Here is a 17,491-nt window from a genome sequence, read left to right on the forward strand (position 1 = left end):
ACCCATTTTTTCGAGCAGTCGACTTTTGGTAATTTTGTTAGGTATTATAGAGATTTTAACATTTCCAGTCAAATTATATGGTATTTAATGAGTAATCAGATTGTTGATAGTAGTAGTGATGATTTGTGGATGGTGGTGCGCAAAAGGCCGGTTAGATTTTCTTTGTTAGAATATTGTTTAATAACGGGTCTCGATTGCGCTATAGAGCCCGAAGATTTATCAGATAGAGATGTATTTGGCACCACACACTTTCCCGGTAAGTCTGAGATTGCTTTGAGTGATTTGGAGGGAAAGATTAATGTCGAAGAGCATAATGAGACTGGTATAGATGTGGAGAAGATAAAGATGGCTAGTCTATACTTTTGTTGTGCCGTATTTGGTGAGGCGACGAGGAAAAAGACGATGAAGATCGACCCTAAATTTTTTAGGCTTGTAGATGATTTGGATAGGTTCAACTATTATCCCTGGGGTAGAGTAGCCTATCGGGATGCTGTCCGATATTTGAAGAAGGACCTTTTGGGGCGATATAATTACCTCACCGAGGCACAAGGTCGGAAAGAAGTTGACGGCAGCTTCCTTGTCGGCGGTTTTGTTCTACCTCTGCTGGTATATTATTTTTTGAATGTTAAAGTTGATTTGATATTTTTATTTCTACTAGTAACATTGTTTGAAATTTATGTTACAGATCCTTGCTTATGAATGTTATCCGAGCGTGGCACAAAAGGTAGCAAGGAGAAGAGATGTGGAAGGTTTGATGTTGCCCAGGATCTTTCAGTGGGTGACTAACACATGGTCGTCAAACCGTGCCCTAACTGGCGCTGATATCGCTGCAGCCTTTGGTGGTTCTCCTATAGATGTAAGTAATATGAATTGATTTGATATAATAACTGTGGAAATTAATTTTTTATTAATATGATCTGTTATTAATTATATGCAGGATTGTCTTGGATTTTTGACTCCTACTCCTGAGGAGCTAGTTTCACCTTATTACACGACCGGGATTTTTGTTGATTCTGCACCTGATGCGGTCATCACTCGGGTGCTCGAGCTCTGGAGGCAAGGTGAAATAGTCATATGTAGCGAGCACCCTTTGGAGTCTCCCTCAGTCCAGTACACGCCTTCTTCACATTCAAGTCCTGTTTTTTCCGGCAAATTTTATGGTGATATATGAGTAGATCAGTCCAGCACACCCTTTCTGCAAATGCATCTCAGGACGTTTCCGGCACCCGTTCTAGTGATCTCAATAGATCTAGCTCTAGCACTAGTTCTCCAATGCGTACGGGTCCTAGAGTCCACTTTGGACTCAATCCTTCCTGCCACCCGTCACAGTTGGAGCATCGTTTCGAGAGGCGGTTGACTGCCTTGGAGGATTCCGTTGCGTCTATGCATGTTAAGATATCAGCAGAATTTATTGAGACCAGGGCGTCTATCCGGAATATAAATATGGCTTTAGATGACTTGAAATCGAGTTTCAATCTTGGTCTCGATGAGTTGAGATCGAGTTTGACTGAACAGATCAGAGCTGGTTTTGCTGAGATGAGGTCTAACATGCTAGTGCATCAGGACAAAGATTATAGCATAGCCTATAGCAGAGGGCGGAAGAGGAAATCATCTGAGGCCGATTTTGGTGAGTTAATTATATTAATTATATTTATTTTTATGTGATAGAATTGTCATTATTATTTTAATTTGTTTAATTTACGTTGTTAGGTATGGATGATAATCTGGCTAGGGAAATTGACAGCAGTAGCCAAACACAACATATATTTGAGCCTAACCTTCCAGTCATTACAGAGGAGTCCTCAGAAGGTGAGTTAATGCACTTTTTTGATTTTATATTTATGTATAGTTTATTTAACAATAAACCTTTTTTTTAGATATTCAAGCGACTCCGGATGCGCGTAATCCAGTTGGCGAGGCGACCACGTCGAGAGGTTATTACACTGCACCTTGTCTATTCATATTTGCATTGAAGTTGTTATTATTTTAATCTGTTTAATGTACGCTGTTAGGTGTGGATGATAATCTGGCTACCCAACAGATATTCGAGCCTATCCTTCCAGGCATTACCGAGGAGTCCTTGGAAGGTAAGGTAAGACACTTTTTTGATTTTATATTTATGTATAGTATATTAAACAATATACTTTTTTGTTTTCAGATATTCAAGTGACTCCCGATGCGCGTATGTCAGGTCGCGAGTCGACCACGTCGAGATTTTATTACACTACACCTTGTCTATTCATATTTTCATTAAAGTTCTTTTAATTGATCAATTTACGCAGTGAGGCCACTTGCGGAGACCGTGACACTGAAAGTAAACACCTCGCTGGCGCGAGTTAGGGCATCGATGCTCGACCGTTCGCCAAGTATGATTCGAGGTTTTTATGCCGAATATGAGAAGTCGTACTACGGGCCCATGGCGATCGCAAACTCGTGTGTCACTTTCTCTGTAAGCATTTACAATGCTTTTAAATTTGTAGAGAACTTATTTTAAAACATTGAAAAACTTTTGTTTTGTTGTATTCAGCACTTCGGCGAAGCTCTCCGTGGATTGCTTGAGATGCAGATCCGACATCCTGAAGTGATGTCGCCAGATGTGTCGTTGATGGACATAGATTTCTATCGTTCGATGTCAATATTGGCCGAAGATAGAGATAATGTTGTCAACACAGATCTGGCGGGGAAAGTGAAAAGCAGTGATCCAAAATGGCCTTGTATCTCGTGGGAGAAGGCACGAAGAATTCTCATCCCTGTCTACAGAGATAGGTGCTGGTTTTTGCTAAAACTAGTTACAGGGGTGAATAAGTGCATTATATATGACTTGCAGCGAAGGCACGATCCCAACTTTGAAGATCTGAATGAGGAAATAGAGCCTATACTTATAAACGCTGCTCGTCTGCTATCCATTGTCGGGAACAACCCACACCCCGAGAGGCCATGGAATATAAAGCTTCATGATGAATACAGTGCCAAGATTATACAGTAAGTTGTCAACTTTCTAATTAAAATATAATAAGTTCATTATATTTTATGATTTTATACAGTAAATAATAACTTTTTATTTTATTTTCTTTTTTCTCAGCGAAGATTCTGGAGCATTTTTATTAGCCGTTGCTGGATACTCTTTGTCTACGAAGAGTGCGCAATTAGTACTAACTTTGGATGAAAAATTAGTATCTGAGTTTAGATATTTTTTAGCTTGTAATAAGTTCCTTAATGATTGGTCATTGTTGTGATGTATAGGACAATTTTATGCAATTACTGGACACACATTGCTTGTTATTTGTTTGTTTTGTTATGTAATTCCATAGTATTTTTTTGTTCGACCACTCTTGTTTTTTGGTCGACCACTGTGTTTTGTGGTCTACCATTCTACTTTTTTGGTCGACCAATGTATTTTTTGGTCGACCCCTATGACACATGACACTGTGCTTTTTGGTCGACCATACAAATATGGTCGACCACTCTCTTTTATGGTCGACCACTCTTTTTTTTGGTCGACCACTATTGGTCGACCATACAACAGACTTGGTCGACCAAAAAACATTTTGGTCGACCACAGTGCTTTAGGTTTAGGGTTTTGGGTTTAGGGTTTAGGGTGTCACAATTTGAAAATTATGTTATATGTTATAATTTAAATATGAATCAATCTCAAAATGATGTTACATTTCAAAAAATTTGAACCGTGAAATCACAATTATGTTGTAAGATATAATTTACAGGTGTCACGATCTCAAAATTATGTTATATGTCATAATTTACATATGAATCAATCTCAAAATGACGTTATATTTCAAAAAATTTGAATCGTGAAATCATAATTATGTTGTAAGATATAATTTACAGGTGTCAGGATCTCAAAATTATGTTATATGTTATAATTTACATATGAATCAATCTCAAAATGACGTTATATTTCAAAAAATTTGAATCGTGAAATCACAATTATGTTATATGATATAATTTACAGGTGCCACGATCTCAAAATTATGTTATATGTTATAATTTACATATGAATCAATCTCAAAATGATGTTATATTTCAAAAAATATGAATCGTGAAATAATTTACATGATAATCAGGCTAATGGTCGACCATCAGTCTAATGGTCGACCATAAATGTAATGGTCGACCATCGGGCTTATGGTCGACCAATGGGCTTATGGTCGACCAAAAATAAAACATTGGTCGACCATCAATCCAATGGTCGACCATCGGGCTAATGGTCGACCAAAAATAAACTTTGGTCGACCCTTAGGCTAATGGTCGACCATCCAGTAGCATATGCTTCTATCTTTTGCTGAATTCGCCGATGGAAAGAATTCTTTTTTGTTTTCTTCTACCAACTCTCTTCTCTACCAAAGGAGGCAACACCAATGGAAAATTAATGTTGCGTGGCCATTCATTTTCTTTCGGAACAGGGTAAACAGTCTCTGAGTAAGCCATGCACCATGACATCGTAGAATAGTACTCTTAACACAGATCATATATATCAATCTTCGCTAACCAACTGGCTGCAATGGCAGGAGCACATGGAATTCTATCAATATCAAATACTCGACATGTGCATCTTTTTGATTCCAGGTCCACTATGGCCGAATGTTCACGGCCCCTAACATCAAACTCCAGACGACCTAATTCAAAAACTTGCATTCCCTGGGCATCAGTGAATCGGCTACGAAGAATCCCCTCGATGGAAGGGTCAGATTAGTGTTACTTACCATTGATGCGTGGCGATATCGGGCAAACCAACATGAGGCCAGTTTCTGCAAAGAATCTAAAAGTGCAATGATTGGCAGCTTCCTTTCTTCAAGTAATCTAGCATTGATCGACTCAACCCCGTTTGTCGTCATAATATTGTAACGGGTCTTTGGACAATATGCTCGAGTCCATCTATCAAGTGAATCTCTCTCGTCCAAAAATTGCGCTGCCTCAGGATATCTATTCCTAACTTCATTGTATGCATTATCAAACTCGAAAGGCTTATAAATTTTTGCAATGTGCAAAAGCATTTCGGTTGCACCCTTCTTTTTGCATCTAGTTTTCAGGTTTTGGGATAAATGCCACGTACAATGACCATGATGCGCATTTCTATATACAGTAGAAACCTCATTTATGATTCTTTGATGCCTGTCTGAAATTATCACCAATTCATCCTCGTCTGGTACTACTTCTAACAACTTCGTCAAAAACCAACTCCACGAAGAAGTACACTCGACATCTACGATTCCCCACGCCAAAAGATATTGGTGATAATTTCCATCTTGTGCCGATGGCACCAGTAAAACACCATTATACTTGCCCTTCAACCACGTACCATCAATTGATACAGCTTTCCGCATACTTTGATATCCTCTGACTCATGCACCAAAGGCAAGAAACATATACTTGAATCGATTTTCCTCGTCGACAAAAATGTCTGTTATGCTTCCTCGATTCATCTGCTCAACCATGTGCAAATAACAAGTCAATAAAGCAAAACTCTTCGTAGGATCACCTTTCAACATATTGTCTGCTAGTTCTTTCCCTTTCCAAGCCTTGTAGTATGATATATCAGCATTCATACTATTGCGCATCATCGCCATCACCGCTTTTGGTACAATTGGCACTGGATGACCTTGGAAATTATCCACCAACATATCACGAACAACAGCAGAACTCGCTCCACGGATTTTTTTTCGTCTCCCAGTCAAACCACATGTGTGTGTATTGCAATAGGTCCGAACAGAAAATGCATGTGAATCATTCCTAATCTTTGAGGTCCAGATTCTCCACTTACAATCAGACACTACACATTTTACGGCGTACACTTTTTGGCTACTTTTAACCGTCTCAAATTCAAAGCAAGCTTCCAAACTTATTCTAATTATCTCTTTTTTCACTGCTTCTCGGTTTGGAAATTCTTGACCAACAAACAAGTTTGAACCATCAGTGAATGAAAATGTCTCATTATCAATATTCATATCCGCAACCAAATTTGCGTCAACACTTGCAACAAGATTTGCCTCGACATCGTTTGCGTCATTACGTGCTTCATCATATAACTCGTCTGTGTTACTACGATCCACATGCATGGCATCCACGTTATGTGCTTCGTCGAAAAAGTCAGTGCTGTTATTACCATCCACAGAAACAATATTCATGTGAAAATAATCATCAAAATGTCTCTGTTCGATAAAATTGCAATTGCTTTCGTGCACATTATCAAAAATATCAACAGAAGCAGAACGTTCAATTTCAACTTGAAGCACTGGCCTACTTCTCGGACAACCAAGATAAAAATATGCTTTCTAATCATGGTCATTCTCTATGTAAATCGGTTGAATCTTGCACGGCAAATCTAGAAGATAACTCATCCTCAAGATGGCATTATCTTCTAATTTTCAAGCTCTATATAGTTCACTTTTTAAATTTTCAAAATCACAAATATCATCGTCCATTGGAATAGCAACAAACTTTGAATTCGACCCTGGATTCCATTTATATACCAGCTCCTCATTTTCCCATTTTCCATCGAAATGAACAACAATAACTGTTGGTATATCTACAAAATTCACCAAAACATATGATAATTAGTCAACAAAACATATAATAATTAGAATGGGCAAAATTTATTAATTTATAATTATAAAAAAGACCACACTATGTCCACCCGCAATTTGTTCGGTCGACCAAGAAGTATTCTTTCTTGGTCGACCAATAAGAATTCCTTCTTGGTCGACCAAGAATGGAGTTTGGTCGACCAAGAAGAATTCTTCTTGGTACTCCATTCTTGGTCGACCAAGAAGGAATTCTTATTGGTCGACCAAGTTGAGGAAAAAAATTTCTTCTTCAACGACAGACTTAATTTTCGGCGAGGTTAATTTTCGTAGATGGCTAGACGAAGAAAACAATGAATTGGGTTCAATGGAAATGGAGAAAACTTACCGTGGTTTTTCTTCAAAAGGAGACGACTTGGTCTTCAAATACAGAAGAATCGGGCAATAGATGTAGATCTAGATCTGAAGAATGAGCTTGTCAACTTCTCTTTAATGTAATGCGGCAGCCGTTGATGTGATAGATGAGGTTTTTACATCGGTCGACTGAGAAGAAAGAGAAAAAACGACAAGATAACAATTAATTTATTAAGTTTACAGTTCAATTAAGGTTTAATATAATAATTAAGAGTCAACTCCTTCTTTTTTAAAAAAAAAAGTCAGAGTCATTTTTTTTTAAATCTTTTATGTATTAATCCTATTTTTTTAATTGCCCCTCAGCACTGGGTACTAGACTCTTGTCTTTGCAACAATAGAGACAACTGAACATATCTATCTCGAATAAGACATGTTGGAAAAATTTTAACTTTTTTCGGGGAAATCGATGATTATTTAAAAATTACTTTTATTTGTCAAAAGAACGTAATTTTTAACAAAGGGAGATCAACACAATCAGAAATGTTGAATGTTCTCTCGTTCGACATGGAAAACTTATATTTTAATTTTTATGTAAGTGCTAAATTATTCTTATCAATTTTAATGTCTCGCCCATATATTTTAAAGTTATATATTTTATAATATCAAGACGCTTGTAACAAAAAAATTGACGGGCATTTGTTGTCGGATAGACTTTAGAGGAGATGGAAGAATTGTATGCTGAGATCCTGGATCAAATATTTGTATTTGGATTAATATATTTTAAATATATTTATGTTGTTTAAAAAAATCTTTATATTTTTATATAATATTTCATGTTAATTAAAATGAATTTCAAATTTACATCTAAAATATATTATATTTTATATCACTAATTTATAAATTTAATCTATTATTTAATAATAAACAATAAAACTATAATCAAAATTGATAGAAATTCAAAATCAATCTCCCAAATGTACTTTTTTTATATACTCCATTGTATTTTCCAAGTTTGTCGTATTTTTCATTTCCATCTCAATTAACTTTATAAAAATTATTCATTCGACTTAATATGGTATTTGCTTAAAAATTAAACGATGGTTTTTTTTTAATTTTATTTGAGGAGAAAGCTTTAATCATTTGATGAACCGTATACCATATTCCCAAAACTCGTATACAAATTTTTCATTTGAAAAAAGCTTTTAAGTTGAGTGACACTGTGACAAAGATCACTACCGATACACTTGTATTCGATATTTGTGGAATTTTAGTTATAGGATAATTTCCGACCATGAATTGTAGGCTAGTACAAGGATGTCCAAAGCGCTTGTTACTGATACAAAACTAGACTAGCCACGCCAAAGAAGGTGAGGGGTTACGGTCTCTTAGAAGTTTTGCCAATTTGTTCAAGGGCATTTAGGGCCACCCCTCTTGGTTTTCCAGTTGTTGTAGCAAGGGCACACTTGCTTGTTGCCGTATGTTCCCGGCGGCACGCACAGGCACCTCGCGCAGCATTTCTGGCAGAAGAACATGCATGGCTTCTTGAATGATGTCTTTGAGCATCTGTATCCGCACCTTGGGGCACACTCTGTATACAGAAACCACTTAGAGAAGATTAGCATGGAGGCATCTTAATATTTTGGCATTTTCTTGAGGTCAAAACTCGCAAAATTAATGAGATAAAGCAGGCATGGGTATTAAGTTAGTACCCACCTTGCGGCCCGAGTGTCCCCTCACTTACTCCATACTGCAGGCCAGGAAAGATTTTTAGTAAAGACCAGATATGCGTAAACGTGGTTAATGCGACGAAAACAGAGATTCAATTTATTTGGTTTCACCTGGACTCTCCCCTGTTTATGCAGACCAGAAACTGGCAGTGTGGTGGTAGAAGCCTACAAAAAAACCATGAGTGAGTTATTCAAGAAAACAATTGTTACCAGTTGTCATATTTTCAAAAGCTTCTCGCGGGGAAACCAAGATTTCAATCAAAGTTGGGTTAACTTGAAATTTTATTATCTTTTTGTTTAGACAGAGACAACCCGGTGATCTCTCATTATCTTGTCAACAAGAAACAGTGGAGTTATGAAAACTTTGCGGATATATACCTGCATTTGGGCAAGAATGGCTGCAATGGCGATTAGGCACAAAAGGAAGATTGCATCTTTCCTGGCCATTTCTTGTGTATTGAAGAGTGAAGTGAATGAAAGGAAGAGATCTGCTCTGTGGGGAAGCTATGAAGAAAGGCTTGTATTTATAGAGAAGGGCTGCGCAGTGTGCATATCTCAAATCTTGAATTGGATAACTGAACACTCTTCCACTGCAGATAAGTAGGTACCATGTGTTCGAGTGAAATGACAGTTTTCTCCTTGCTCAAGCACTTCTTAATTGGCCCACCTTGTTCGATTAATCATCCTCTTTCTTCCTATGGATTCTCAAGAACAAACACTAAAAAGTAGGAATTTCGTGGACATTGGTTCTCAAGATAAGAGGGATTTGTTTTTGTTCATCGACTCGAAAAAAGATGAAGGGTAAAATGGTAAAATCGCAATAGGTCTGGCCATGTTTTAGACCCGTCGGCCATTAGAGCTTTTGAAGTGATCCATGTGCGATAGGGAACATGAAATTGATAGAAGAGAGCATGAACATGTGCAACCACATGCACTACTTGTGCATCTTTTTTAAGTATCCCCCACCAAACAAAAACTACATGTTATGAAAAATATAGCAATTGGGAGAACACATGCATGCTTCAAATCAAGGACTATTCAAATTACGATTATCCTAAAATGAATCCTCTTCATTTTGACACCACGTTTATTTATGGGTGATTTGAATTTACGTAGGAAGTCGTTAAGACTCCAAAACTTGTGATTATATATGCTTGTTAGATCAGGTGTAACTTGTCGAAATCGTTCCACGCTTTTCCGATCGAAGAGTCATGAACATCTTTTAATTAAGTGACATGACTTCCCGGCCGGGTCTGATGGGTTTGTGCTGCTGGTAGGATTCAAAAATGTTTTGCTTGAAATAAAATTATGGGTGGAATCGGAAATACGTTTTTGAGACTACTAAAAGTTTATTTTCGCTAGTTTTTTTTTATTGTTTTGATGGATTATGGCCAAGCAATTGTGGACCACTTGTTTTGGCGTTGGGGGAAACACTGCATGTTCTTTTTTCTGTTTGGTTGACACATCATGTCTGTGTTGCCATGGTTATTTAACCAATAGTTGGGAATAGTCTTCATTTCTAAATATTTATTTATTGTTTTATTTTTAAAACATATTTGATCTTTTAAAAAAATTAGGAAATGATAGCGCATGTGAAAATGAGTTACTAGGGTGGGTAGTGTATAATTTTCTCGTATCTAAAAAGTAACCGAAGCTTTAAATTTTATTTTGAAATTCAAAATTATACTTGGACAATCGTATAGTTTTAATCTCAACAATATGGTGTTTATCGAATATAGTTTTAGTGAATAAATCATTTGACTTCAACTATTTTGGAATTAGTGGAGATATATAACTTTTTTTTATATATTTCTACAAACAATCAATTGAATTCGTCTTTTCTTTAATCATAAAATCAAGTCCATGATCGATTGTTTTGTTCTTCTTCAATATCACATTAGAGAAACAAGAAGATTAAAGCGTAGAGAATAAAAGAGTTTCGATGACGGCAACACGACAGTCTCACGGTGGCATGGAGGTGATCGTTCAATAGTGAGAGGTGGCGACCGAGAGTGCTTGTGCGAGAGAGACAAGGTGGCCAATTTTGGAGTTGTGAGGAGAGAAAAAAATCTGGATTTGATTGTCAAGTCTGTTATATTACCAATCTTTGATATGTTATATTGTAAAGTCCCAAAAATTTGAAGGTCCACGTGAACTACATGCATGCAGGTTATCAAATTTCTTATGTATTTTATTTAATTATTTTAATGCATTAAATGCATGATTATTGCATGAATATGTGTTTTATTGCATGGTTTATTAAAGTTTCATACATAAGAGCTTTTACTAGTTTTCGCGCTCGAATAAGGAACGGAGACCGGGGATAATTAAGGAAAAATATTTTTATTAAATAATTATTTTTAATTATTTAATATATGGTGTTAATAAGGGTGATTTTTGAAAATAAGCCTTGTTAAGGTATTTTTACTTGACAAGTTGTATTTTAACCGGTACACAAAATTTAGCGAGTCGGGGGACTTTTTGAGGACTCATACAATATTTTCAAAAACGTACCTAAACGAAATATTTTTTGGGAGTGTTATTGGGCTTAGTGGGATTATTTTATTGCTTATTGGACCCAAAATCCTTTTAGTTTTAATTAGGGCTCGCTAGCACTTAATTTACAACTTAAACTCTACAATTAAAACCCTAAACCTATTCCATAATATTTTGGTCGCTCCCTCCCAATTCAACAGCAGCAAGGCTCGAAAATACAGCAGCTTTTCTCCCTAGTTCTCAAGCTTCTTTCCAAGAAATCCTTCCCCGTCTCTCCGGTCCACGTTCTACGTGATTGTCTCAAAGTTTTGGAGTGTAAATATGCAAAGGCACGCCCTATACCTCTTTTTTTTTTTTTATCATCAATCACATCATGATATGTGTTTTGAATGGTTTTGCATGATATTACATAAGTCTATCATTGTGCTTCGAGTTTACATGATTTTTACACGAAAATATGCATATTTTACGCCATGATGCTCACGTTTTTGACATGGGTGAGGGAGGGGCTGCCAGATCTTTGAGGTTTAGGGAGCACTTGTTCTGGATCGAAAGGGGTAAGGGCCGATGGTGACCTCTTGGTTCTAAAGTTCGAATGGCTAGATTAGGTGAAAGGAAGAGGGCAGCCGTGCATGGCTCATTCTAGATGCTGGTTCAAGTCGTGTGGGGTCTGTTTCAGGGCTGGGAATGGTCCACGGTCAGTTGGTAGAAGGGCTAGGCTTGGATCGAAGCTTGATGACAAGCTAGGTCGAGTTTTGGGCGAGTTCAAGTGATCCCGATCACAAGAGCTGTAGACGTGGGTTAGGTTGGTCCAGTTAGGTGCACGTGGGTCTGGTCATGGTCCTAGAGGGGTTAGCCAAGGTCTGGAAGCGTCGATTTCGAGTCTAAGGTCGAAGGCTAGGTGTACTAGGGTTTGAATCTCAGTACGGGCAGAAAATTTCAGCAGCTGGTCAAGGGCTTTCGAGGGTCTTAGGCGGTTTGAAATAAGTGATTTAAGGGCTGATAATGTGTAAATAAGTCATGGTTTAAGTTTGGGAAAGTTTGGTTGAGTTTTGGGTTTATTCGGATTAAAACCGAGACTTCGGTCCAAGTTTTAAAACGAATCGTATAAGTTATGAAATGGCATCGAATTTACGTCTAAGAAACGATTATAAGTATGTTTTGAGGTGTTTTAAGTTGTTAGGTTGGCTTCAGGTCGAAATTTTGAGGTCTGGAGGTAAAACGGTTAATTAGGGTTTCCAATGACAAAATGGTCATTTTTCATCCGGGTCTAGTTAGCAGTCCTTGCAGCGCTATGATCACAAAAATTTCATTTTTTAAATGTTTATGATATCACGAATAAGAATTGTAAGGTCCATGAATTTAATTCACGTAACCTTAATGCATGCAATCTAAGATTTTATTTAATTATGTGTTTAATTATTTTTATGCATTTTATGCATAATTACTGCATGATAGATTTATTTCATGAAATTTTTAAAGTTCATGCATTAGGGTTTCTAGATGTTTTCGCGCTCGGACGAGGAACGAAGACCTGAGAATTATCAGGAAAATTATTTTTATTACATGATTAATTTTTATGAATTAATATAAGATGTTTTAAATGTATTTTTCAAGAAATGAGATTTGTTGGGTATTTTTACTCGCCAGAGCCGGTACACAAATTTTATCTAAGCGGTGGACTTTTTGAGGGTTCGACTAATATTTTCAAAAACTTACCAAAACAAAATATTTTCCGGGAGTGTGTTTAGACTTAATGGGCCTACTTTTAAGATTATTGGGCTTGAAAACTCTTTTAAAAATTCCTAGGGCCCATTAGTGAATACTTATCATTTTTAATTACCCCTTAAACTCACCCTTAAACCTAATATTCTTTACACCAGCCGACACCCCCTCCATCCAGCTCTCATTCTCTCGGTTTCAGCTACTCCAACAATTGAAAAGCTTCGGCGAAGCACCATTCTTTCAAGAAAAATCCACCGGCACTCCCCGACACTCGTTCTTCGATCTTCTTGCGTATATATCATCAAGGCACGCTTTGTAACATTGTTTTTGCATTATTCACGTTCTATATTACTGCTGTGTGTGTATTTGTCCATGAAAAATTTCGATCCAGCCGTGAGCATGAATAAAACGACCTCGATTTTTTTTTTCTAATCTTAAATCATAAAATCTAAATTTCTAAATAAAATAATTTAACATAATCATAGATCATAATAATTTAGCATATGAAATATCAAGTGCATAAAATAAAATCCTAAATCATCAACTAACCAAAATTCCTAAATCGACCTTTAAAAAGATCAACTAACAATAAAAATAAAGCATAAGAAATCTCAAATAAAAATCCTTAACATAATATTTAAATCATTTATCTATCTAGCTAGTGCGGAAACATAAAAGCCCTCGGGTGTGTACTGCTGCACTCGATCGACTCAATCGTCACCTACTCCAAAGTCATCAAATCGTGTATCATACAAACCTAGTGAGTCTAAAGACTCAGCACGCTCTAAACATAAATAGCAATTAATACATATACGCTCACATGGATTAAAAAAATCATATTTTTATTTAAAATAGCTTTTGAAAATAAATAAACTATTTAAAATCATTTAAAAATCATTTAAGCATAATTAAATCATTTTAAAAATAGCTTTAATCATCATCATAAAAATCATTTTAATCATAAGCTTTCAATCATATATCATTTTGGGTGAAGTTTGATCATGGAAAGTGACTAACTTTTATAATTTGGTCGACTGCAGTCTTAGCTCCACATGGTCCAAAGGGGTGTGCATTAGGCTCCATCATGGAAATACGATCGTCGGGATCCCTCGGGGTTTTTTCCCATAGACGGGGTCCCACTGGAGCCTTGGCCCGTAAACGGGGTCCCTCTAGAGCCTTGGCCCGAATATGGGTTCCCTCTGGGGCCTTGGCCCTCACGTCATCTCCACAAATCATATATCATATATCATATCATTTGTCACAGTCAATTCACATCCCTTAAAAAAAATTTTCTTTTCTTTTAAAAATCATAAAATAAGACAGTTTTCCAAAAATAGCATTTTAAACAGTATAAATTGCTCAGCTTTACCATAAATAATAAAATACATATTATCATCAAAATCATCATTTTAAATCATATAATATCATTTAACATGCGTTATGATCCTTCGGGACGCTGCCAAGCGTTTTCGTGTTTTCTTAAGTGTAAAAAGATCGTTTTGCCCCTGAACGTAAAAATTCTCAAAATTATATTTTTCTCACTTTTAATGCCATGGGATTATTCTAAATAATTATTTAAGCCTACATGAATGTTCTCATATTTTTATTTTGCTTAAATCGATAACTTTTAAATTAATCTTTAAATATAACATATTAATGCGTTTTGATCCCGAATTAAATCAGACCTTAATATAAAATTCTCAAATTAAAAACTTAAAATTTCAATAATTATTTAGGCTTAAATATAATTTTCCATAATTTTATTAAGCGTAAAACTAGGTGTTTCAATTAATTCTTTAATTAACGTTTCGTGAGGCGATTAAATCCCGGAAAATTCCAAAGCTCATTATTTCGATTCCAAATTTTAAACATAACATTTTTAATATTTATTCTACCCTTCCAAGTCATGAGCCACACCCGTGGACCCATGGATTCAATTTTAGCTTTTTAATTTTTGAATTTTACACCTTATCGAACCACCCGAGCCATCTCCCAATTTACTCTAGCCACGCCCGAGCCACCTCGAGCCAAACCCTAGAAAACCCACCTAGGGACCTAACTGACCAAGCCCAGCCAAAAGAACCAGCCCTTGAGCCGCTCAAACACGCCTGAAACTGGACCCTAACCTGCCCTTGGATGGATAACTCACGCCCATGAATTCCTAACCCACTAGGACTCCTCCAGCCAAGCCACCACCGAGCCCACCTGCCCCTGAAAATCCATGGACCATGCCCAGACCCAGCCCAGCCTTAGGCCAGCCCCTGATCACGCACACAGACCACCTGAAGCCATAAGCAACCTGCGCGCTATCCCTTGTTCCCTCGCGCTTCATCATGTTTTGTTCACCCAGCAGTGAGCCCACCACTCCAGCCCCTGCCCCAATCCTGGACCACCTTTTTTAGACCCTAAAGGACTAGCCTGGCTCACCCAAGCCAGCTTCGAGCCGCCCTCTTCTTTCCCGAACAGCTCATGCGTATGCCATGGGAGAGAGTCCCACTTCACGTGGACTCTTCCCCAGCCCATGGCTCGAGCCCTAGCCCTCCTAGGACCTAACCATGACCCTAGCCACACCCCAACCAGCCCTGGTCGAGCCCCAGCCTCCATGCACAGTAACCCACCCTCTTCAATCAAGCCATGCATGAATTGTACAAAAAAGATCCTCGGTTCTTTCCTGTTTTCCCTCGGTTGTTCCAGCCTATTTCCTATTGATTTTATCATATTTCAATCACAATTCAATCATATTTTTATCATATATTGGCAGCGTGTCCGTTGGATTCAAAACGTTTTTCAAATAAAAGTAAAATCATCGCGTTTTTAAAATATTCGATCCATCGTAAAAATAATCGAACAATCATATTTTTCATGCATAAATCCTTATTTTCGAATTGCAACTTAAAAAGACCCATAATGACTTAGTTTGTTACTATTATAACCTCGAATTTCAATTTTTCTTACAATTCCCAATTTTAAAGGATCGATGACCCTACTTATCGTATATTACTTTCCTTATTTTATACTCAAAATGTTCATCAACTTATAAAGTTTCAATCTTAAAATCCCAAACACATCCGCTAACGCTTAGATTTTCAAGCCTAATATCGATTCATCATACAATACTCTTGATTAAAATTTTTTATAACGTTATAACCCAAGATATTTCAAGGTTCTAAATATTTTTTTAAGCCCAAATCATCAAAAATTCCTATCATTAAACACATTCAATTCTCACTTATTGCTAAACTAGTCTCAAATTTCTCAAAAAATTGCAAAATAAATTCTTAATTTTCTCAAGAATTATCCATTTGATCCTTAATTTCAAAAATCCTACAATTAACCCATAAGTTCTTGGCATTCTTAATTTCCTTATACGGGTTTCCCATAACATGAATTTCAAAACTTTTAAGCTTATTCACCCAAATCAATTCTCATGACCAGTATTATATTTCTCTCAAACTTAAAATCTCAATTTATACATTTTCTTACTTCCAAAGATAACCGCAATCTTCGAATAATTATTCCTTATGTCTAATTCCCAAAAATTAATTCAACTAATAACCATGAATCATAAATATTTTCTTAGAAAATCTACGTGTCCCAAAGTATTCATAATATTCACAATTAACTTATGACCCCAAAAAGTAGAATGTCAATACTAAGACCCAAAAATCAACATAGTCCAATTTCACCACAAAGCCAACATGTGTTAAAATCATATAATTTTTTTTTATATCGTATCGCGTATAAAAATTATAAAGCATATATATCATATATCCTCATAATGCTATTAAACATGTGACGTAAACATATAATTCATGTAGTCATGCAGGTAACATCATAAAATCATATAAAGCATTTAAACTTACAAGTTTGAACCATTGCTCTGATACCAATTGAAACGTCTGCTTATTCGTTTTCTAAAAAAGTATTAGAATATTTTTTTCCAAACATCACATAGCATTCGGCTGAACCATAAAATATTTTCACATCATTTTAAAATAAATCAACCAAGTGACATTTGAAAATCCCAAGGGAAATAGTTTAGCATAAAAATTACCCAACATTTTACTAAACATAAAAATACAATTTGAAAAGTATAGCTCAAACTATAACCTCTCAAAAACCACTCATAAATAAATTGTCGTAAAAATATCTTTTAACATAAATCATAATTCATAACTAGTGCAGAAAAACTAGCATCGGTCCTCGGGTTATGTGGAGCCTTTAACTCCTAATCGATATTACAATACAATTTGATTAGGGTTAATTAATCATAGCGGAAAACGAGTTTAAAATTTCTTTACAGTGAGCCCAAAATATGCTATTTGAATACTAAAAATAGTATTTCATCTCACATCATAAAATCTGCCCACACATAATCAAAACAACTCATACAACAATAAATCATATCCTCGGAACATGCCCCGGTATATAGATACATATATATACTGGGAAAAACATAAACCTCAGCTCAAACTGTGACTCCCTCCAGAAGTACCATCTCCGGTCTCCTGATATCCTGGAGTACCTGTCATTATCCACATACAAAGACAACAACAGCCCCATCTGGGGTGAGCAAAGCTCAGTCTGAAGAAACCACAATATATACCACAGATATCTAAACAATGATATATGATATGCAATGCATGTATG

The 17,491-nt window shown here is 36.3% G+C and overlaps 2 protein-coding genes across 2 annotated transcripts; both read right to left on the bottom strand.

Moving 5' to 3' along the window:
• Window positions 1–4,634: 4,634 nt before the first annotated feature.
• On the bottom strand, window positions 4,635–5,342 carry LOC140972455 (uncharacterized). The gene has a single exon (XM_073434879.1). The coding sequence runs from the start codon at window positions 5,340–5,342 to the stop codon at window positions 4,635–4,637; it is 708 nt and encodes a 235-aa protein (XP_073290980.1).
• A 2,711-nt stretch (window positions 5,343–8,053) lies between these two features.
• LOC140973470 (protein GAST1-like) lies at window positions 8,054–9,197 on the bottom strand. Its single transcript, XM_073436281.1, has 4 exons — window positions 8,999–9,197; window positions 8,732–8,785; window positions 8,607–8,640; window positions 8,054–8,481 (listed from the first exon to the last, which is right to left on the bottom strand). The coding sequence occupies exons 1-4, from the start codon at window positions 9,065–9,067 to the stop codon at window positions 8,300–8,302; spliced, it is 339 nt and encodes a 112-aa protein (XP_073292382.1). The 5' UTR covers window positions 9,068–9,197; the 3' UTR covers window positions 8,054–8,299.
• Window positions 9,198–17,491: the final 8,294 nt, after the last annotated feature.

This window comes from Primulina huaijiensis, chromosome 3, assembly GCF_012295235.1.
Source record: "Primulina huaijiensis isolate GDHJ02 chromosome 3, ASM1229523v2, whole genome shotgun sequence".
Lineage (NCBI taxonomy): Eukaryota > Viridiplantae > Streptophyta > Magnoliopsida > Lamiales > Gesneriaceae > Primulina > Primulina huaijiensis.